This window comes from Aptenodytes patagonicus, chromosome 12, assembly GCF_965638725.1.
Source record: "Aptenodytes patagonicus chromosome 12, bAptPat1.pri.cur, whole genome shotgun sequence".
Lineage (NCBI taxonomy): Eukaryota > Metazoa > Chordata > Aves > Sphenisciformes > Spheniscidae > Aptenodytes > Aptenodytes patagonicus.
Genome location: NC_134960.1, coordinates 10,442,817 through 10,464,634, shown reverse-complemented (window position 1 = coordinate 10,464,634; position 21,818 = coordinate 10,442,817). Strand labels below are relative to the sequence as shown.

Sequence of the window (21,818 nt, the reverse complement as noted above, 5' to 3'; positions counted from 1 at the left end):
CAGCTCCTGCCCAGCCCAGCCCCACGCTTGCTCCCCAACCCCACCTCCCCAGGCCCCCACGTTGGGTGCCGTCCCCCAGGATTCAGCCACCCCAACCTGCACCCATGGGACTCCGGCTCCCAGGAGGGATGCAGTGCCTGTGGGGATGCAGAGGGATCCTGAACCACCCCAGGGGACTGGGGAGGGGCTGGGGAAATGCCCCGCATCCCCTGGGCTGGGGACACCAGGGTCTCACCAGGACAAGGGGTGGGCACCAACCCCGTGGTGTGGCTACCAGGTTGGGTGCCTGGGGCCCTCTGCACCCCCCTGCCACCCGCTCCCCTCCCCGGGTGCTCGGCCCAGCCTCCCTGACCTACTTCAGACCCACTGGGGACAAGGGTGGATTGTGCAGCTCCGCTCAGGCAGAAGAGGGCTGGGAGGTGGCAGGGGGAGACACGAACGGCTCTGGGCCCGCGGGACAACTGCCTCCATGGCCCTGGCCCCCCTTCGCCCCTATTCCCTGGGGAACCCATGGGGTCTGGATGCCCGGGAAGCTCTGGGCTTCCCAGACGCCCAGCCTGCTCTGAGGTCCCATCTCACCCCACACCTGGGTCAGGAAGCCCCCAGAGAAGGGGCTACAGGGGGCCAGACTAGGACCCCCCCGCAAACCCCTCTAGGTCTGGTCCAGGATCCCCCAGCCCCTGTTAAGGCTGCCCCGGGGTACCCCTGGGGCCCCCCAGCGCTGGCCCAGGACAAACCCCCTGAGCCCCCCGGGGCTAGTGCTGGACACACCTCTGCAAACCGCCCTGGGCTGTCCCGGGAGCCCCCCAGACCTCCCAAGGGCTGGCCCGGGACATCTTCCCCAGCACACCCCCGGGCCGGCGTTGGGGTGCACTGCCACTTGGAGCATTACGGCCGGAGAGCCCCGCCGCGCGGTTTCGGCGGCGCCGCTCTTGGGCGCAGTACGGCGGTGGGGGGGGGGGGGCAGGCGCGTCCATCGGCGCGGCGCGGGGGGCGGCGCGGCGCGGCCGGTTCCATCAGAGCGGCGGGCGCGGGGGCGCCATGAGGCGGGGCTGAGGCCGGGCCGAGGCCGGAGCGGGAGCGGCACCGGGACGGACACCGAGCCCGGCGGGCCCGGCCGCCGCGCCATGCGAGCGGGCTGAGCGGCGGGCAGGGCCGGGGCAGGCACCGAGTGGCCCGCAAGCGCCGGGGACGCGCCTCCGGTAGGTACGGGGCGCGGCGGCGGGCCTGGGCTATGCGGGGCAGGGCCGGTGCACCGGGGGCGGGCGTGACCGGTGCACCGGGAAAAGGCGGCGGGCAGGGCCCGGGGCCTGGGGAGGGCAGGGCCCGGTGCACCGGGGGAAGGAGGTAGGTAGGGCCGGTGCAGGGGGGCGGGAAGGCCGGCCCCGGTGCACCGGGGAGGGCGGCAGGCAGAGCCGGTGCCGGGCGCAGGCAGGGCCCGGTGTGAGGGGGGCGGATGCACGGGTCAGCGAAGCCTGGTGCGACGGGTGAAGGAGCGAGCGGGGCCCGGTGCGCGGCGGCTGGGCCGGGCCCGCTGCGCCGTGGCTTGGAGGGGGCGGATGGCCGGGGCAGGCGGGGTCCCGGCGCACCGGGGCCGGGGCCGAGCGCAGGGCCCGGTGCGCGGGGGTGGTGGCTGCATGGGGCACCGGGGCTTGGAGGAGGTGGCCGTAAAGGGCAGCAGGGCCCGGTGCACCGGCAGCTGCACGCCGGCGGGAGGAGCCCCCGGTACTCGGGGAGAGGGGGGGTCGCGGCAGGGTCTGCCTGGGGCACCGGCGAGGGCGGCGGAGCCGGAGCCCTGCCGCCCCTCGGGGTCTCGCCAGCAGAGCGGGGCTGCCCCCAGGCTGTCCCAGCCGTAGCCCCTTCTCGGGGGGCTCCTGCATCCCCGGCTGGGCGTGAGTCGGTGGCTCCTGCCGAGGCTGGTTCTGTGTCCCCGCCTCGCTGGACACCCCGGGGATGCTCCGTCCGCCGCTGCCGAAGCCTCCGGGCCCTGCTGCCTGACCCGGGGTCGGTAAGCAGGGCCTGGCTCGGGGTGAGCCCCCGAAGCGTGAGAGGGGATGGGAGGGGAAGTGGCGAAACTCTTCAGAAAGTTGTAAGTGGAGAAGAGGTAGGAAACAAATAAGCCCCAAATGACGGGGCGGTGGCACCCAGCGCGGTGGGACAGGCTGTGCCACTGACCCTGCGGTGTGTGTGCTGGCAGCGCGGGCTGCGTGCGGGGCCCGTGGCAGCCCTGTCCCGCAGAGGACGTGTAGGACCGAGCTGTGGGCAGCTGGGGTGTGCTCTGGGGCTTGCTTTCCCGGGCAGGAGTTGAGCCCCACGGGCAGTCTGCGACCAGGCGGGTGCTGTCCCTCTGCACAGGGACAGCCCCTCTTCTCAGGAGCACAGCTTGGTTTTTGCGCTGGCATCTCGGCCGTAAGCTCTGCACCGGCCCTGTGCTCCAGCACAGCCGGCCATGCGTGTCTGCAGCTCCGGAGCTTGTCACTGTGCTCGCCTCCTCACCGTCCTGTGTCACCGCCTCGCTCGGTCCCTCCGCCACCTGCGCCCATTTCTGCTCCACTGCTGGCTCTGATGCCCCAGGACCCTGAGTCCCCCCGTGTGCAGCGGTGGGGCCGTGCCCTGGGGAGATGCTCAGGGCACAGCCCGGTGGGGCAGGTCAGTCCCCGAGGCCGGGAGCCCCGGAGGAGGAGCGGGCGCCGGCCTTGCCGGCTGTCGGAGGGGAGCAGGCTGCGTCTGATGTCACTGCGGTGCATGGTGGGTAATTATGCACGTTGCAATGAAAATAATAAGGCCGGCTCCATAGCGGTGTCTAAAAATACTGCTAATGCGGAGTGCCTGCCGGGTGCCTTTGTTTGTCACCTTTGGGTGTCTGCTTTGGGGCTGGCTGGGCGGCGGGGGCCATGCTCTGTGGCCTCACACCCCTTGGGCAGTGGGTTTGGTTTAGCAAGTGAACTGCGGCCCCTCCGCTCGGGCAGTGGTGCCAGTGGAGCCGGGGCAGGTGTTGGCATGGGAGGTGAGGCGGGAGCCACCTGGGTGCGTTTGAGAGGCTCTGTTGTCACCCCCCTTGTACAGAGCCATGCAAGGAGTCGTGGTGGGGTGACAGGGCTTTGTCCCCCTCAGCCTTGTTTGGAGCTGGGCACTCTGACATGTGGCTATTCCTGTGTCCTAGCTACCTGCCCTGATGTCCCCTGGCAGGTACCAGCGTGCTGGCCTGCCCGCAGGCAGGTTGGCGGAGATCGGGGTTCGGGCCCAGGCAGTGTGGTCTGTTTGTCGCTGGCATTGTGCGGCCGAGGCAGAGCTCTCTGGGGTCGGGGCTGCTGGGCCTTCTCCCTGGGGCTGCCTCTGTGGCGTGTCCTAGCGTCGGCAGGATGGGGACTGTGGCATCTTGCTGCTTTCTGGCTGAGCAAAGGCGGGAGGGAGGGATGGATGCACGTCTGGAGCCGAGGGAAATGGTGTGCTGGGTGACACCTGGGCGCTGGCCCGGGGCAAGGGCTGCCCGGGGTGCTGATCTCCGCTCTGCGGGCAGGCAGGCGCTCTGCCCGTCCACTGTCTGTGCAGCTCTTGCTGCTGCTGTGGTCCCTCCATCTGCTGCCAGGAGCTGGTAGCTCCCCGCTGCAGCGGAGGGAGAGGCTTGCAGGGGTGGCGAGAGCCATCTGGAGCCCCGGCTGCTCCAGCCACCGGCCTGGCACACTCGTGGGGGGGAAGGTGGCGTGTGGCAGGGCAGCAGCGGAGGGCCGGGAAGGGCAGGAAACGGTGAGCCTGTGCGCTCGGGTCTCCACGATGTCTCTTCCACTTTGTCCATGGGGAGGTCAGAGCGGTGGCGGCTTCTCTTGGTTCCCAGTTGATGCTTGCGGAGGGCTCTGATTCCAGCCGTCAGCTGCGAGAGCTCAGCCTTGTCCCTCTTCACCTTGGAGAGGCATCACCCTGCCTGTGTGCTGGGCTGCCTTGCCTTTAGGGTCATGGCTACGTTTTTGGTGCCCCGTGCTGGGCCCTCCCTTTGCTGGAGGGGGAGCATCGCTGCTGCCTCTGCTCTTGCCAGGCACTAAATCTGACCTCTGAAGCCACGCGTGGCAGTGACGTTCCCTTGAGCGGTAAAACACGCCATCCCTACCTGCCGTGCCGTGTGGCTCCCCTTTGGTGAGCGAGGAACAAAGAACAGGGAGAGGAGACTGCGAATCTCCATTGATTTGCACCGTGGAAGCTGCCTGCTGCATGTTTGCGTCTGCCTGCCTGGGACCAGGGCTCTGCGAGGGGAATTGATCAAGCTGTAAAACCCAGAGCCAGCTAATGAAATAGGGACTATAGATTTTTATTTTAAATGGAAGAGAGTTTAGGGGAGATTTAATTATCCCTGTTTTATGGACCTGTTAGAGGAATGAAATAACAGCCGGCAGGTAGGGCCCGGGCTTCAGCTCGCAGCACTTCTTCCAGGTGTGTGCAGAGCTGGCAAAGTCCTGCCACCCCGGGGCAGCAGCAGGGAGTGAAGTGAAGTCGCTCAGAGCAGAGCAGGACGGGGCGAAGTCCTGCTTGTCCTGCCAGGTGTCCTTGCTTCCTCGGTGGGAGTATCTGTGCTGAAATAGCAGCGGGCCTGGCCCTGGGGAGGTGGGCTCCTAGCCCAAACGGGCTGGTGTAAGAAGAGCTCTCCTTGTCCCTGGGGCTTGGTGTTGGCCTGTCCTTGTGCTGGTGAACATCGGAGAGTTCGGGAGCCCCGTGCTCGGTGGGCTGTTTCTCCCCAGGTGTCGTTTCCCCAGGGCCGCGGGCACCGAGCTCTCGCTGAAGCCTGTGAACCTGCACAGAGCGTGTGGGGTTTGTAAATGAGAGCTGCAGAGCACTGGGATTTGCTGGGCTTAGCTGTGTGTCGGACACAAGCTGTAACACTGTCACTACAGCCACTCCTACTGTGTGCATCCACTTCACCGTCACGTGAGGCTGGCCGCGGGGCACGGCTGGGGAGGTGGTGGCTGGGCAGCCGGTGGCAAGCGGCACGATGCTGGTTTTTGGCAGAAAAGCGTGGAGCTTTTGGGTGCTTTTGGTTTTTCATCTCTGAATCAAGGAGCCGGTGCACGGTGTTTTCTCACCATCCCTTGGCTCCCTGCTCCGGGCGAGCTGGAGAATTGTGGTTTGTCACCTGCCCTGTGTAGGTGAATGGTTGGCCAAGGGATTTGCATACCCACCAGGCAGGCGCAGCACACAAAGTGCCAGTTTGATGTGTCAGAGGCTGTTTAAATGTCCGAGGAAGCTGCGGGTGCTGGGGAGCACTCCCAGAGGCCCTGTGACGTTGGCTTGGCAGGAACTCGGGAAAGCCAGGCCCTGAGCCCTGCGGTCACCAAGCCGCACGAGGATGTTGCGTGGTTCCCTGGGGACAGGTCAGTTCTGGCGAGGAGCAGTGTGGATCCGTGCTGTTGGCTTGCAAGGGTGCTGGGAGAAGCCAGCCTGCCAACTCTCTGGGCAGCAGAGCCACCCCAGGGTGCTTATCCTTTCCTTTGCCCTTGCACCTGCAAGTCCTCAGCCTTTCAGGGCAGGAGCCATTTCCTGGAGGGCACGAGCAGCCCATGGGGGCTGTGTCCAATATGGGATATCTGGGTTTTCTGGAGCGGGGTGGTTTGGGAGGGCTTACCGCTTTGCTGCGTGCATGGCAGAAGGCGAGGCGAGCAGTGTCCCCAGCAAGCAGCGCTTGTGACAGGCTTTGGGAGTATTATTTTCCAGCTGCAGCCCGGTCCCTGGAGACCTGGCCTCACTGGCTGCAGAGCTGTAGCTGTGGGCTTTCCTTGGTTACCCTGGAAAGCAGGACGAGGGATTTCAGCTCAGCCATGCAGAGTGGAGGACTGGCCTGCGATGCTGTGTGCTAGGAGCTGCTTCCTCTCAGGTGAGCCTGCGTGGTGGTGACCTCTTGCTGTCGCCCCCAGGAAGGGAGGGCCTGTGGTCTGGTCCTTCCTCCCCCCAGCCTGGCAGCACTGAGCCGCGGTCCCCTCTGGCAGGTTGTCTTTTCCCTGCTGTGCTGGTGGGGCTCCCTGGCTGTGTTTGCATTTTGAGTTGAGTGTCTTAGTTGCTTTTCTCTCTGTGCCTGCGCTTTGGGAAAGTGGTGAACAATAAAAATCTGCCGGCGAGAGCTGTAGCAGAGGTCAGCCAGCTCCTGTGCCCCAGGCTGCTCTGTTGTCACCGCACAGTCGCTCTTTGTACACAGGGGCTGTCAGCTTGGAAGTCATGTTTTTGCTCTTAAAACCATCCCCAGGCACTGGTGTGGGGTTCTCTGAGAGTGATGTACTGGAGAGGTATTGCAGCAAGCCTCCTCTGCACTTAAGGCAGTGGTCACTGCTTGTTTGGGTGCATCTTGTAAGCAACCTCCTGGCAAATTTTAAATCAAGGACAAAAGAGGGTAAATGGTTGCTGAAAATCATTAATTTCTCTGAGCTCCTTTCTGAAAATGATCATTGCAGGTTGTCGGTGTCCCTGCAGGCTTCTTAAAATGCAAACCAAAACACCCAACCCAACTTCCTGACTGTCACTAGCGCTTTCAAGAGACGCTTCATTTTGCTGAGCGGTAACGAAATTGCTCTTTGCCGTCAACCAGCTTCTGGCTCTGCCCGTATCCTTTCGCTGGAGCCGTGACGCCAGACACTGCCGCTCTGCCTCCTGCGTGCTGGTGGCAGAAGGGCAATGGGGAGGGGAGGCAGAGGGGTCCAGCCTGAGCCCAGCTGGCGGAGCAGTGGAGAAGGTGTCTGGAGCCCAGCCCCTCCTGCCCTCGGCCGCTCGCTTGGCAGATGCTATTAACACTGTCCACAGCATGTAGAGAGCGAGCTGGCCTCGGCAGGATGCTTGTGAAGAGGTGGTAGGTGAGCTCAGAACTCCCAGGGACACTGTGTGGTGATGGGGAGCGGGGCTGGAATCCCTGCTCCCTGGGCTGGCTCTGCCCAAGGAGAGATTGGGTCTCTTTTTAGGAAAGAGCTGTCTGAAAAGAGAACCGCCGTGTCTCATGGTAGGAAGGAAGGGGAGGACTGGGGAGGCTGTCCAGACAGCAGGTTGGGGACGGACATGGTGGCGTTCGCTCTTCTCTCCCTACCCACGTGCAACTGAGCTGCGGAACCGGCTGCTGCGAGATGCCAGGACAGACAGAGGTGAGTGTGGTTCAATGTGCCTCTGTCCGGGGGAGAAGAATCCACCCAGGAGAGCAGAGGACACGACCCATTGCTTGATGCTGCTGAGCTACCGAGGTACCCAAGCTGGACCCGGCTGCTGCACCAGCAGCCTTCTGGTCATGCTATTCAAGTTGTGCCGGTGTTACTAGGGCAAATGAAGGAAGGTAGAGATATCTCTGCAGATTATTTACCCTCTCCTGAGGAAATGAAGGCTTGTGCAAGCTTACTGTTTGTTTGCGAGTCTTCTCCACTCCGCTTTGAACTTGCTGGATGGTGTCAGTTGTGGTAGGTGCCAGGTGTGGTAGCTGTCTCAAAGGTCTCAGCTTGCTACAGGCTCTGGCTCGTGGGGAGGAAGATGCTGGTAGTTCTCCCTCTGCAGTGCAGCTCTGCCTTGCTATTAGACATCAGAGAATCCACGTGGGAGAGATCGACAGGAAACCGGGCGTTATCAGTTCCGCTGCCTGTGCAGCTACTCGCTCCTCATGTCAGCATCCTCCACGTGTGTGTGGCTGGAGGCGTTTGACGGGAGTGCTGTCAGTCTGGGGGTGTGAGTGGGTGGTGTGTGATCACGGCAGAGGCGTCCTGCCTCCGCTGCCAGCAAACTCGGCTCCACCAGGGTGTGCGGAGCCAGGAGGGAGCTCCTCGCCCCCCCCATCGCCCCAGCAGAGAAGCGCTTCACCCTGCGGTAGCTGCTGATATTGGGGTGTCCCATGTTCCCTGGTGCTTGTGTCGGGCCTTGGGTAGGGTGGGGACACTCTGGCTGCCTCCCCTGCAGCCTGGGAGCTTCTGGGTGCTTGGTGCTGGTTTCTTCCCACTTGTTTTCCAGGCACTGGGGAGGGAGGCGGAAGGATCTGGGGCCTCTTCCTCTCCCTGGACTTGGGGGAGAGGCCGGGGAGAGCGTGGAGGCGAGCCGTTGGCATGCTGGGTGTTGGGGAGAGGATGGGGCAGAGCGTGCCTCCAGTGGGAGAGGTGGTCACACCACTCGAAACACCCCGGCTAATCCTGTGACAGACCTGACCTATATATGGGGCAAGGGAGGCAGCACGTCTGTGGCAGCAGATGGTGTCTTAAAGAGCCTGGGCCCGGGGAGGCTTTGGTTCTGCCGGCCTCTGGCTCTCGCAAGGGAGAGGACAGGCTGCCCGTTGGCTGCGGAGCAGCTGGGTCCAGCCCGAGCAGCCCCCACAGGTAGAGAGCTTTCTGAGGCTGCTGCCTGGCACGGGGGGTCCTACTCACCTGGGGTGTCACAGGTCTCAGTGGCTGGACTGGGGACCCCTTCTCTTGGCCCAGAAGCACTGACCAGTGCTGCTGTCTGTGGCTAGCCTTACTGTAGCATCGGAGGAGCGTCGCTTGGGGTCCTCACATGGCTCTTCCAGGCAGAGTAGACCTGGGGCAGTGTGATGTTGGTGGCTGTGTTACTGAGATGGCGCGGGGCAGATGTGTGCTGAGCTGCTTCCACATGGTCTAACCTGCGGCTGGACACGTGGTGCCCCGTCCTCGCAGGAGCTGGCTGGGCAGGCTTGGCATGGCTGCACGTGGTGTGGCTGGACCCGGCTCTGCCACAGGAACCGTCCAGCCTGGCTGGGCAGGGAGCACAAACAGCCCCTCACCGGCGAGCCATGCTCCATTGATGGCTTCCCCCAACGCCGTCCTGAGGACATCGATAGCTGCTGGCCGCAGGGGAGCTGGTGACGCTGGAGCGGGGAGGGAGGGAGTGTCTGCACAGATATCCACCATCTGTGGCCTCTGCCTGCTGCCGATGCTCTGCCCAGGATCAGACCATGTCCTGGCAGCCTTGTGAAGGTGCAGTGCTGCCTCTGCCCACAAATAGTGGCAAGGTCAAAGTGCAGAGTGCTGTTTTCCTCCTCTTCCCTCTAGTCCCCAGCTCTTGAAGCAAAGAGGCTGTAATGGAGCAGACCTTGAGGGTGATCGTTCAGGTCTCGGCTGACGATTCAGTCCTTTGGCTGTTTCCTCCTGGGGTGCCTGTCTGAGCACGTGGTTCTGACCCTGTCATAGGTCTGCCCCATGCCCTGCTGTGCCGCTTTCCTGTCCTGTGTGTCCCCTACCATGGGGACAGAAGCAGTTGGCTATGGTGCTGTTGACAGTCATGGCAGATGGAGCTTGCTCCAGGATGCTCCATGTCCCGGGGGATCCTCGAGGCTGGTGTGGGTCCTCATGTGCACCTGGATTCGGGGTGAGGAGGTGAGAGCCAGCAAACTGGCCTTGGGAGGGGCCTGGAGGGAGCTGGGCACGGGGCTGGGATGGGACAAAACTGAATCTGACAGCTCATCGCAATGATGAACCTATTGAATTGTTAAATCGTTGCCACTGATCTGAGGTTTTCTTTAAAAGGGGTGATGTTACAAATTAATTAGCTCCCTTTTGGTTGTTAGCACTTTAAAGCCTAGCTGTCAGGGGAGGGCTGGTTTATAGGCATTACATCAGAGCTGCCGGCTGGCTCGCTCGCCTACCTGGGAATTTCTAAGTGTGCGTTGTAACCCGGGGAAGTTTGGCTCGGATGCAGCATCTGGCTTTCAGCGAAGCCGCTGCGATGTGCTCTCCTGAGCACAGGGGTTTGACTGGCGCTGAACAGTGCTGCCGGGGGCATGCGGGGAGCCGGTGGCACAGCCTCTGGGTGTGCAGCTCTTGCTGCTAGCTGCCAGCTGAGCGACTTGCTCGGCTGACCTGCAGGTGTGCCTCCTGGAGACACTCCGAGGAGTCCCTGCTCCTTGTTTAATCGAGGGGAGAGAGCAGGAGGCTTTTCTGAAGCAAAAGAGGCTTTTCTGGTGCCTGGAAATTCGAACTGGGTAGAGGTGCCCTGGGAGAGCTGCCTGTGCCTGGCAGGCTGCCGGTGCGGGTGAGGGCTCCGTGCCGTGCTGAGCGGGAGGGGAACAGCTTCTCCATCCTCCCGTCCCAGCGCAGGAGGGTGCTGGGGACCCGAGCTCCTGCCTTCACCTTCCCCCTGGCCCGGGCTTTTCCGCCCACCTGGCAGCGGGAGCACGGCGGCACGGCGCGGGCTGGCCGGGAGTGCCCAGGCACACGGTGCTGCTGTCGCCACGGCCCGCCGGGCTCACGGAGCTGCCAGCCCGGTGGGCCGGGGGCCGGCGGGCCGGGAGCGGTGGCGGGCTGGCAGTGGCGGGCGAAGCCGCAGGTAAGGTGCCATCTCGGCCTGGCCCCCCGTCGCCGCGGTGCCCGTACCAGCGGGGTGAGGAGGCGGCGCGGCCGGTACCGGGGCCGGGCCCCTCGAGGGCGGGGGGCGTCTCGGTCCGGCCGGGCCGCCCCCAGGCCCCGTTGCTAGGGGCCCCCTCTCCGTGGAGACCGTTGCTAGGACACCGCCCCCCCGGGGGGGGGGAGGCCGGCGCTGCCCCGCGTGGCGGCCCGGCCCCGCGCCTCCAAGATGGCTGCGGAGCGTGACACGCCTGATCACGTGGGTCGCGCGCGCGCCGCGCCGCCCCCCCTCCCCCTCCCACCAGCCGCGCGCGCCCCCGGGGCCTCCGAGTGTTGTGACTCGGTCCGGTGCGTCCCGCCGCCGCCGCCGGTTCTTAAAGGGGCAGGCACCCCCCGCGCCCCCCGGCCCGGCGGCGGTTGCCGCGGCGGCCCCGCCGCCCCGCGCCGCGGAAAACAAAGAGGCACCGGAAACAGCGGCGGCGGGGAGGGGGCCGGCCCGGCGGGGGGCGGGAGGCGGGAGGGAGGGAGGGAGGGCCGGCGGCGGGCGGGGGGGCAGGCCCGGGCCCGGCGTCGGCGAACAAAGAGCGGCGGGAGGGGGCGGGGGCGCCGCAACGGCACCGGAGCGGCGGCCCAGGCCATCGGTGCAGGTAGGTGCGGGCGGGGGGGGGGGGGGGGGCGGGAGCGGGGCGGGGGCCGCCCCCCGGACCCCCGGCGGCACCTGCCCCGGGCGACGGCGGCGGGGCCCGGCGGCCGCCTTTGTTATTGCTTTTGTTTGGCGCCGAGCACATGGCCCCGGAGCGGCCGCTCTTAAAGCCACAGCTCCGCGCCCGACCCGGCACCGGCGGGGCTCCGCTGCTGCGGCGGGGGGCGCGGGCTGCCGGCCGGGCGGTGCACCCGCGGGGGGGCTGCAGGCTGGGGTGCGCTCCTGGGGTGCTGGTGGCTGGGGCGCCCCACTGGGGCGCTTGCAAGGTGGGGTGCCCCGTCGGGGTGCTGCACCCGTCGGGGTGCTACGGGATGTGCCGCCGTCCCGGAGACCCCGGGGGCTGGGCTCGGGTTTGGGGTCGGGGTCGGCGGGGCGGCCCTCCGAAGGGGCTGCCGGTGCAGCGGGGCCGGCGGTGACCCCGCTCCCGGGGGAGCTGGCGGCGCTCGCGTGGGAACGGCGGGGAGGGGACTGCGGGGGGACGGGGGAGCCCGGGGTGCCGGGACGGAGCCGGCGACGGGTGGCACCGGGGTGGCAGGACCCCCGGGGAGGCGATGGTGGGGCGGGCGGCTCCCCCGGCAGCCCCGGAGCCCGGCTCTGCCCGAACAGATGGCACCGGGCGTGAGCGCTGGCGCGCTGCTAACTTTGTTCTCGGCGGGGCCCGGGAGCCGCCTCGCCCCCCGCCCCGCTGCGGGGCCCGGGGTCCACTTCGCTCCGGGGCTGCGGTGGCCTCCACGGGGTCACGGTGACCCTGCCCGGGGCGGCTGCTGGCTCCCAGCCATGGGTGCGAGGGAGGGAGCCGGCTGCGCCCGCGTGGGACAGGAGGATGCCGGTTGTGGCAGGACGGGGGGCCATGTCAGCCCCGTGCCCCTCGGCCACCACCATACGGGCGAGTCGGGGATGTCCCACCTGCGGGAGATGTGTCCTCAGGGTGCCATCCTGGGGTGCTGGGAGCCCGAGCGAACAGGCGAGCCCCAGCATGGCTTTAGTGTCCCTCTGCGGAGGTGCTCCCCGTCCCCAAGCCCATCGCTGCGGTGTCTGGTCTGGAAGGTGCCCGCCGGGTCACGCAGGGGTTTGTACCACGTGTGCTCTGAGAGTGAGGATGCGGAACTGGAAGCAGTAACACCTCGGGGAGGCTCCTGGGGAGTGGGGTTAAACCTGGGCTGCTGCTGCACCCCGGCCCCCAGCCCGCTGGCGGGGCACCTGGGCGGAGGCTCGGGGGCAGAATAAAACACTCGTGGGGCAAACCCCCATCACTGAGCACGGCCTCTTCCCCGGCAGTAGCCGCAGACAGGCTCCTGGGGTGCTCAGCCTGTGGCTTTGGGGTTTTTTTTCTTTTCCCCCCAAAACAGAGAGAGAAATTTGCTTTCAGCTTCTGAAATGGTATGGTGGGTGGGGGTGAGGTTAAGAAGAGACCCATGTGTGGCATAGGGCTCGCCCCGGTGACTTCCCACCGTGGTTGGTGATGCCTGTCACCCGGGCGTGATATTGCAGCTTTTCCCTGCTGGGGTGAGACACCCTCCCCCCAGCTTTCTCCTGGGGCTGAGCAGTGCTCCCCGGGCTCAGAGTGCCCTTCCTGGTGCCGGCGTGCCTCTACCATGGGCACCGAGGAGGAGGAAGTAGGGCTGAAGAAGGAGCTGCTTTGGGAGGGCACACCACCAGCCTGCAGGCGAGCTGGATTTAGGGGCACGTGGGGTGCAGTGCCCAGGCCATGGCTGCTCCCACTTGCTGGCCATGGCTGTGGAGGCCGAGGGAGGCTGGCAGAGGGGCCTGCTGGGCAGCGGGAGGGTGCCTGGGGGAGGCCTCTCTGGGGGCAGTTGGACACACATGGAGCCAGGGGAAAGCCCTTTTGGGGCCAGGGGAACCAGAGCCTGGGGAAGCGCAGCCCCGCATGCAGATGTCTCCTCTGTGCAGTGCCAAGCTTCACTGGGGCTGGGGGGCCGAACTGTGTGGTGGGAGGGGGGCTCTGGCATGGGGACACCAGCCAGGCTGGGTGTGGGAGGGGAGATGGGGCAGGGCCCGGGGCAGTGTTCCCACTGACCCCCTGCCTGTGGGGGTGGATGGGGGAGCAGAGCTGCCTGCCTGGCTTCAGCCGCAGCCCATGCCTGTCCCCACCCGCACGGGGATGTGTGGCTGTGCCCTGTATGCCTCAGGGAGTTGACGTGCACAGACTGAGCCAAAGCAGGGCCATGAGCCCCGCTGTCCCCTGCCAGCCCCCTGTGCCTGTCACTGGGGCGGCAGCATCAGCCGGAGTAGGACGTGCAGGAGCCCAGCAAGAGAGAGCAGCCCCTAGAGCAGCACTGGAGCCTGTCTTGGCCAAGGACTTGCTGGAAACTCCCCATGCCATGGTTCAGGCTCCCCGTCAGCCCACGAGCAGCCTGGGACGCTGCTGCAGCCACAGGGCCCTTCGCTGCTTGCTTTTCTCTGTGCCAAAAACAAGTGCTTCTCTCTCATTCAGTGTCCCTGTCTTGCATGGGGGGTGGCTCTGGCCATGCAGTGGAGGGACAGTAACTGGGGGGGGGGCAACACACAGGCTCTTCCTAGCCCCGCCCCCCCCCGGGCTGTATCCAGCCCCAAGAGGTGGGGTGGGTGCAGGTCTAGGTTCTGGAGTAGCAAGAGCTCCAGTCACCAGCATTACCATCCCCGCGGGGAGGGAGCAGCAGGCTGAGCCATGCTGGAACAGTGGCGCTGGGGTAGCTCAGAGTCACTTGTACAGTGCGGGTGGCAGGGCTGGGCATGGGAAGGGTGGCCTGGCTCCCAGCGTGGAGGGGGCATGGGCAGCAGCCAGGCAGGCTGCAACGCCCCCCCCAGCCTGTCAGCGGGTGCAGCGGCTGCCCCGGCCTCACTCTGTGCCTCTCCTTCCTTCCTTCTCCCACGGCAGGTGGTGGGGGAGTGGGCTGGGGTGGTGCTGCCCAGGCCTGGGGCGTGGGGAGGATTCGGTGCTCCTGCAGCCCTGTGCGGCTCCAGGGGTTGGGGTGCCGTGACCCGCTGTCCTTCTCACAGGATCCAAGGTGCTGGTGTCTCGCCCTGCCATAGTCTGAGGTCTCACGTGCCCATCCGCCTCCCAACGTCACCAATGCGACCATGGGAACTGGCAGTGAATAGGCGGCCACCCTCTGCCCCTTTTAACCAGCACCGTTTCTCGGGGGGACCCTGCAGCAGCCCAGACCACCTTCGGCGAAGGTACGGGGCGCAGGGTGGTGGAGAGCCCTGTCACCTGTGGTGTGTGGGGACGCGGGGCCAGTTCCGTGGTCCTGCTGGGGCCAGCCACCAGCTCCTGAGGGGCTTGGGGGGGAGATCGCGGCAGGGAAGCATGTCCACCTGGCCCGGCCAATGGGTCCCCAGGGAGCAGGGGTCCCTTTTGTGCTGAGGACACAGTGGGGGGACACATGCAGGGTGAGCAGAGGAGCTGGTTCTGGAGCTCCCCAGCCAGACAAGGAGCCTGGCCTGGCATGATGCTCTGAGCATCTCACCCTGGGAGCTGGGCTGTGACCTGCCTGCGGCTACTCTGCCTGGGGCTGTGGTGCCCCTGGCCCGGGGGTCACTCCTGCTCTGTTTCTTTCCTGCGGTGGCCCCGCAGCCCCCCTGCCAGGCGTCAGTGGGGACGACGCGACCGACCTCTGGCAACCCTGCTGGGCCAGGATGAGCCCCAGCTGCACCCTGCCTTCCCCCAGCAGCCGCACATCCCTGTAGATGAGCCCCGCGCCTACGCTCTCCCCAGCACGCCGCCACGAATGCTTCACCCGGCCGCTCACCCGCCCCACCAGAACCCATTCATGGTGGATCTGCATGACCAGGTAGGTGCTGCAGCCCCCAGCCCCAGTCCTAAGAGTGACCCTATGGTGGCCCCAGGCTGGCGTCTGGGGCAGTGGTCCCAAGACATGTCCCTGGGTCCCGTCTGGCCAGTTGCTTGCTGCTGAGAGCACCCAGCCCTGAGGCTGCCAGTGCTCGTCTGCTGAGCACTTAAACACTGGGGTCCCCCTGCCAGTTTGGGTGTACCCAGGGTAGTCCCTGCTCCCAGGGGCTGGGGACAGTCCCCTCATAGGGATGTTCATGTCACAACTGTCACCATCGTCCATGGTAGCAGTGCTGGGTTGGAGGCCGTGCCAGCCTGTCTGCGGGGAGCAAAGAGGGGTCTAAAAGCCCCCTCGAACCCAGCCTGCACTCGGCCCCCCTCCTCTGGCCACACCAGTGGGATGGAGGTGCCAGGCGGTTGTGTCCCAGCGCTGGGTGCTCAGTGCCTTGCTGCCACCCTGCCAGGATGGGGACAGCTCAGCCGGGGCTGTACCCTGACTGTGCCCTCGGTGCCTCGTCCTCAGGTGCACCAGGGACCCGTCCCTCTCTCCTACACGGTTACCACTGTCACGACGCAAGGCTTCCCCATCCACGCCGGCCAGCACATCCCTGGGTGCAGCACCCAGCAGCTCCCAGCATGCTCAGTGATGTTCAGTGGACAGCACTACCCGCTCTGCTGCCTCCCACCCCCGGTGAGTCACGGCGGGGGACACCCACAGGGGACACCTGGGGACAGCCTGGGCTGTGGGTGCCCAGAGGTCACGTGGGTACCCAAGCCCACTGGAGTGCAAGTTTCTGGGGGTACAGGGTCTGTTGGAGGCCTTGGGGAGGGGGCAGGGGTGCAGCCATGCCCACGGTGGGTGTCTGACTCCCATTTTTCTCTCTCTCCCCCCACAGCTGATCCAGGCATGCGCCATGCAACAGCTCCCCGTCTCCTACCAGACGTTCCCCCCTATCATCTCCAGCGACCATTACATCCTGCACCCCCCCCCGCCGCCAGTGCCCCCCCACCAGCCACCCCACATGGCCCCCCTGGGGCAGTTTGTACCTCTCCAAGCCCAGCACCCACGCATGGTGAGTTGGGGTGGGGGTACGGGCTGAGGACATGATGCGCCCTGTGGCCCAACGAAGACCACCTTGAGGTCTTGTCCTTCTGCAGCCCCCATGGGTCTGAGCTGTGGGTGATGGGTGGGATGTCCGGGGTGCCTCTGTCCTGCTAGTGTCAGGGGGGGTGTAATTTGGGACACCCCTCCCAGCCTAACTGTTTTCCCCACAGCCTCTGCAGAGGATAGACAATGACGTGGACCTGCGAGGGGAGCAGCACCCCATTGCGGGCTTCACGTACCCCCCGTCCCACCACGCTCCCACGCTGTCCCCCTCCGTGCCGCTGCATTACCTCCCCCATGACCCGCTGCACCAAGAGCTGCCATTCGGCGTGGTGAGTCCCTGTCTTGTGGAGGGGTGGGGGGATGCTATGGGGCTGGCACGGATCTGAGCACCCCGTCTCTCCCCACAGCCATACCCCCACGTGATGCCTCGGCGGCTGAACACCCAGCGGTACCGGCTGCAGCAGGCGCTGCCCCCCCCGCCCCCCCCTCCGCCGCCCCCCCCGTACTACCCGAGCTTCCTGCCCTATTTCCTGTGAGTATCGGGGTGGATACAGTGGGGCGCGTGGGGCAGGGGTGACACCGTGGATGGGGTGCACAGAGGCACGGCGTTGGTACAGGTGGTTCTGCCCCCCTGAGGATGCCAGGGCGGAGGTTGGGGTTTGCGGCCCCACGCCGACCGCCCCATCCTTCCCCCCCAGCTCTATGCTTCCCGTGTCGCCGACAGCCGTGGGGCCCACGATCAGCCTAGACCTGGACGTGGATGATGTGGAGATGGAGAATTACGAGGTGAGTCAGCTCTGCTTCCCCGCGGGGTGACAGGATGGGGGGGTTGGGGATTGCTCTGCCAGGGCAGGGAGAGCCTGGAGGGGTGCTGTGCCGGTGCATGAGCTGAGCTGAGCTGGCCTCTTTGTCTCCCTCCAGGCGCTGCTGAACCTGGCCGAGCGGCTGGGGGAGGCCAAGCCGCGGGGACTCACCAAAGCAGACATCGAGCACCTCCCGTCCTACCGCTTCAACCCTGAGAGCCACCAGTCCGAGCAGACCCTGTGAGTGAGCCCCAGTCATGGGCGGGGGGCATGGGGTGCCCGTCAGGGGCCGGGAGCTGCGGGTGCGCAGCAGGGCTGGGCTAACAGCTGCCTCCCCCAGGTGTGTCGTGTGCTTCAGCGACTTTGAGGCCCGGCAGCTTCTCCGTGTCCTGCCCTGCAACCACGAGTTCCACGCCAAGTGTGTCGACAAATGGTTAAAGGTACTGCCCGTGCCCATGCCTGCTGCGGGGAGCGGGGCGGCTTCTTGGGGTGCTGCGGGTGCAGGGCACTGCCTTGTGGGTGGCCTCGGTGCCATGTAACGCATGATACACTGGGAGCAGGCGCCAAGCACTGTGCTGGGCTGGATCAGGCACTCCCGGGTTGTGGCACGCTGCGTGGTGCTTCCAGCCCTTGGTGGTGGGGTAGGGGGGGCCCTGGGTGCAGCTAGTGCCGTAGGGTGCCTGCTCACTTGCCCCTGTCTCTCCTTGCCCGTAGGCAAACCGCACGTGCCCTATCTGCCGGGCAGACGCGTCGGAGGTGCAGCGGGAGGCGGACTGAGGCTGGCGGGCACTGTGCCGCGCAATTCGCTAGAGGACGAGGACGCCGGGCCAGGGGCGGGGGCTGCTGCCCGCTGCTAGGGCCTGACCCTGCGCTTACCCCCCCTCCCCAAAGCCTCTCCTCGGATGTGGTGAGCATTGAGCAGTCTGGGCTCCCGGCCAGCCCTCCTCCTCCCTGCCGGGGCATGGACTCAGCCGGACGCCTGCCCGCTGCGCTCCCAGGGCCCCGAATCGTGTTGTGCTGGAGGCGGGAGGTGTGTGGCCGTGCCCTCCGCACTCCAAAGACGCTGTTGTTGCTCCCATCACTTTCCAGGTCTTTGTACTCCGCTAGGGAATTAGTGTTTTTTCCCTTTGTCACTTACTTTTTTTTTTCATGGTAGGGTTTTTTTTTCCCCCCTGTTTCCTTTCCTTTTCCGTTGTGTTTTTGGTTCCATGGCCGTTTGACCCAGTCGCGCGCAGGCGGCTCCTCCCCTTGGCGTTGCTCGCAGAGGATGCGGGGAGGAGAGAGGAGGGAGTGCCGCGAGTTTGATGCCAGCGGCACCCCGAGCCGGAGCGCCAGGCCGGCCCCGGGGGGCAGCTGGAGGAGGTGGCCGGTGGAGCATGGCCAAGGTGGGAGACCAACAGCCCCGCGGCGTGGCCGGGGCAGGAACACCTCCGTCCCCGCTCCCGCACACAGCCCGGCGTGGCCCCTCTCTCGCCTCGGCTGCCCTGGGGAGCCCCAGAAGGTTATGTCTGCTTGGGGTCTTTCCCCAGTGGGAGGACGGTGCTGACGCGGCCCCGGCCCCTCTCTCCGTTCATTCCCCCGTGCCTAGCCTATGCAGCACCTGGGGCCGGGCCATGTGGCGTCCTGCAAGGCAGCCAGGCCCAGCCCCGTCCCTGCGGCCATGGGCGTGTGGTGTCCCTGGTGTGCCGCCCGGCCCCTGGCTCCCGCTGTTGTTTCTCTGTTTCACCGCCGTAAATTGAAATAGCCCTGCGCCCCCGTCCTGCTGGCTGGATGGTGTGGCGCAGTGCCCCTGGCTGGTGGGCAGCAGGGGGCTGGCCGGGCTGCGGCGGGTGCCCCCTGGCCCCCGGAGCGGGGGGTTTTTATCCATAACCTTGTGGTGTATTTTCAGTGCTACCCGTGGCCCTGCCCCGGCTGGCGCGGGGGGAGCTGTGAGCAGCCCCCCGCCGTTGTATCCCCCCCTGCCAGCGCGGGGCCAGGCGGGCGGGCGCCCTGTCGGCGCGGGGCCGGGAGAGAAGCTGCTGCCACGCCACCGCCCGGCTCCAGCAATCCCGCGTGGCCGTTGATTTTGCATGATTAATTAGCGAGGAGGGTGACGGGAGGCAGTGGCGGGGGGGTGGTGGTGAGAGGACCGCCTTCCCCTCGCAGCGCGTTGTTGCTGACGCCTGGGAGCCTCCGAGCGGACGCCAGCCCTATGTAAATGTTCACAAATATGCATGCATGTCTGACCAGCTTGGAACGTGGTCTTGGCTACGTCTAGCCGGCTGTGGGGTGAGGGGGGTGGGGAGAGGGGTTTTTGTGCTCAGCTGATACTGCCATGCACTGTACTGCACATGTCCGCAACGCCACAGCAGGACCGTGAGACTTTCAGGGCCGTCCCCGCGGGGTCTGCGCCCCTCCGAGCGGGAGGCGGCGGCCGGGGGGCGCCCGCGGCGGCGGCGTGTGCAAGGGGACGGGGTGGGAGGGTGGTGGGGGGGGCCGCTCCCCGCGGGGCGGGGGGCAGGCGGCAGGCGGCGGGGCTGGCCCCCGGCAGCGGCCCTGGCCGCCACGCTGGGGCTGGGCGCGAGGCGAGGGGCCGCGCCCGGCAGGTGGGGGGGCGGGACGGTGCTCCCCGCGCTGCTACGCCATAGGTCCGGGGGCGCGGTGCCAATCACCGGGCTGCTGAGGTAGGCCCGCTCTCGATTGGCAGAGGGCCGCGCACCGCCTCCGCCAATCGGCGGGCCTGTCCCAGCACGCCGGTGGGCCGGCCCCGGGCTCCGCCCAGCCAGTCGGGCACGGGGGGGCGGCCAGCGGCGCGTCGCTATAGGCCGGCTCCCCCGTGCCTCCCTTTCCCAGCCTCTCCGGCGGCCGCCCTCCGCGCGAAACGTCGAGGCTGAGGGCCCCGGCCCGGCGCCACCAGCTCCGCCGCGGCGCGGGCGCTGGCACCGCTGGGCTCGGTGCCCCTTTGGGCAGGACCCCGGCCCCCTCCCCGTCCCTCGCTCAGTGACAGATAACCAAAGGAGTCCCCGTGCCGCGCGGCGGCCTCGCGCCCCCGGAGACGCCCCCCTCCTCCCCTCCCGCCCTCGCGGTGCCCAGGGAGCCAGGAAAGCCTTACGGTCCTTTGACGGCGACTCGAAAGCTCACAGCTCGTGTGCTGCAGAATTTATTCCAATGAGCAGCTAAAAGTATCATTTAAAAAAAAAATAACAAAAAGAAAAAATTACAAAAAAAATACTAAAAAACAATTATTTAGGGTGTTTGTGATTGCTGACTGCGCTGTAGATACCACTGTTTACCAATGATTTCCTGTGGTGGGATAGTGGACTGTTTACTGTTCTATTATACCAGTCCCCGGGCCCTCCGGTGGGACTCCCGCGGCCCCCGCGGCTCCCCGGAAGGTGCTAGGACGTGTGTTCTGTGTTAGAAAGTTTTTATATATATATATATATATATAAATATATATATATAATTTTTTTTGCTCTGTTACTTGCACATTTTACAGTTACCTCATTTTTCCCATGTATGTATTTGAAAAAAGGCTAATATATAGAAAAAAAAGGTTCTTAAAGCTCTAAAAGTGTTTGTTTTTTTTCCATTCCATTGGAATCATATTGGTTTTGTAGCATTTAACATAACTAGTATGTTGTATTATATATATGTGTATTATACTGATTGAAATTTTTAACAGATTTGTACTTTTTTTAAAATGAAAGTTGCTAGTTCTGCTTGACCAAGTAGTGCAATCATTATTTTTTTTAATGTTGTGGCTGATTTTGAGAGGGATATTCACTAATAAATGTATGATGTATACCAACACGCTGTGCCCCAGCTCTTGTCACGGCGCGGGCAGGTGGGGGCTCGAAGGGGGCCGGGGTGCCCCCGCTGGGTCCCCCTGGGGGGCTGAGGCCAGGCTAACACTCTGGTCAGGGATGGGGGGGTCCCCAGGCCATCACGGAGCAGGTGGAGGGAGGGTGCAGCAGCTGGAAGAGCCCAGAGGGGCTGCTCAGAGGAGAGCCCAGGAGAGCCCAAGGGTGGAAGCAAGAGCTAGCTGGGTCCTCTGCCACAGAGGGGTCTGTGATCCAGCAGCACCATGGACACCCCTCGCTCCCACCCGGAGATCCTTCACAGCTTGCACCAAGATGGAAAGTCCTGGATGCCATCCCGGCACAGCGCATCTTTCTGGGGGGCTCCAGCAACACCAGGGAGGCAGCTTCCACCTCTCCTACAGCCCAAACTTCCAGCATGCCCACGCCCAGCCAGGGAAGGGGTGACCCCTGCACTCCCCTGGCTGGGTGGGAAACCAGCCCAGCCTGGCTGACCCCAGAGGACCTCAACAGCCCCAGGCTGGGCCCTTCACACTGAGCAGAACAGACACATCCACCCTATGTGCAACAGAGGGCAGAAGCTCTGGCTCCCCAAGGCTAAGAGCAAGGTTGCTACTCCCCAAACCATGCTGCTCCAGAAGGCTCCATGGCCAGAAGTGGAAAAGCTCTTCCTTTGGGAGGAAAATGATCTCTTCTCCCTGTTGAAAAAGCCATGCCAGGCCCTGGAGCCACCAGGAAAGGAGGCTGGTTTACTACAGCTTGCAGGCTTCAGAATTGGTGGGGGCGGAGAGAGAGCTCCCTGCTCCCTTCTGTGCTTTATGCAGGCAAGTGAGCATGGTTACCGGTCCAAAACAGGTGACTAGCAGGTAGGGAAGGAAGAGGCTCCTACCGCTCTCCCTTTGGGCGGGAGCTTATAGCACCACTCTGCAGCCACAACCAAGCCTCTGGGGGGGAACAGAGGCTTACACCCACCCTTCTCCCCACTGCACCTTACGCATCTTTTTTTCCACCTCCAACTTGATCTGGGAGGGCTGACCCAGGCCTTTGAGCAAAGGAAGGGCCATCTCCCTCCTACCCCACCACACCCCCGAGTTCACACCACAGGCAGGCAGCACAGCAGCAACCCCAGCACTGCCTTCCCCCATGGTGTGCACGCTCACAGCTCCGCTGGCACAAAACTACCAATTCAAGGCCAGAAGTTAAGTGTACACACAATGCTGTGAGGAGTAACTTACTGTAGAGCCACAGCAGCTGGAACCCCCTCCCCGGTGCTCAGTTGTGGCAGGGGGCACAGGCAGAAAGCATTGGCAGAGACA

General features: G+C 65.1%; 1 protein-coding gene across 5 annotated transcripts; it reads left to right on the top strand.

Annotated features, from left to right (window-relative positions):
* The first annotated feature begins 1,106 nt into the window (after positions 1-1,106).
* Positions 1,107-18,953, top strand: RNF44 (ring finger protein 44). 5 transcript variants are annotated; one of them, XM_076350263.1, is made up of 11 exons: positions 1,107-1,202; positions 13,999-14,178; positions 14,576-14,792; positions 15,315-15,482; positions 15,688-15,864; positions 16,067-16,228; positions 16,307-16,431; positions 16,598-16,685; positions 16,821-16,942; positions 17,043-17,142; positions 17,417-18,953. In XM_076350263.1, the coding sequence occupies exons 2-11, from the start codon at positions 14,072-14,074 to the stop codon at positions 17,477-17,479; spliced, it is 1,329 nt and encodes a 442-aa protein (XP_076206378.1). In that variant the 5' UTR covers positions 1,107-1,202; positions 13,999-14,071; the 3' UTR covers positions 17,480-18,953. The 5 variants fall into 5 exon arrangements, with proteins under 5 accessions (XP_076206378.1, XP_076206380.1, XP_076206379.1 ...); XM_076350265.1 differs by lacking the exon at positions 1,107-1,202 and adding an exon at positions 1,327-1,347; XM_076350264.1 differs by lacking the exon at positions 1,107-1,202 and adding an exon at positions 7,088-7,109.
* Positions 18,954-21,818: the final 2,865 nt, after the last annotated feature.

Excerpts from the sequence above, each read along its gene's own strand:
- RNF44 (XM_076350263.1), top strand. The coding sequence starts at position 14,072 with ATGCGACCATGGGAACTGGCAGTGAATAGGCGGCCACCCTCTGCCCCT. Across the intron at positions 14,793-15,314 it reads TGGTGGATCTGCATGACCAG|GTGCACCAGGGACCCGTCCC; the intron begins GTAGGTGCTGCA and ends CCTCGTCCTCAG. Across the intron at positions 16,686-16,820 it reads TGGAGATGGAGAATTACGAG|GCGCTGCTGAACCTGGCCGA; the intron begins GTGAGTCAGCTC and ends GTCTCCCTCCAG.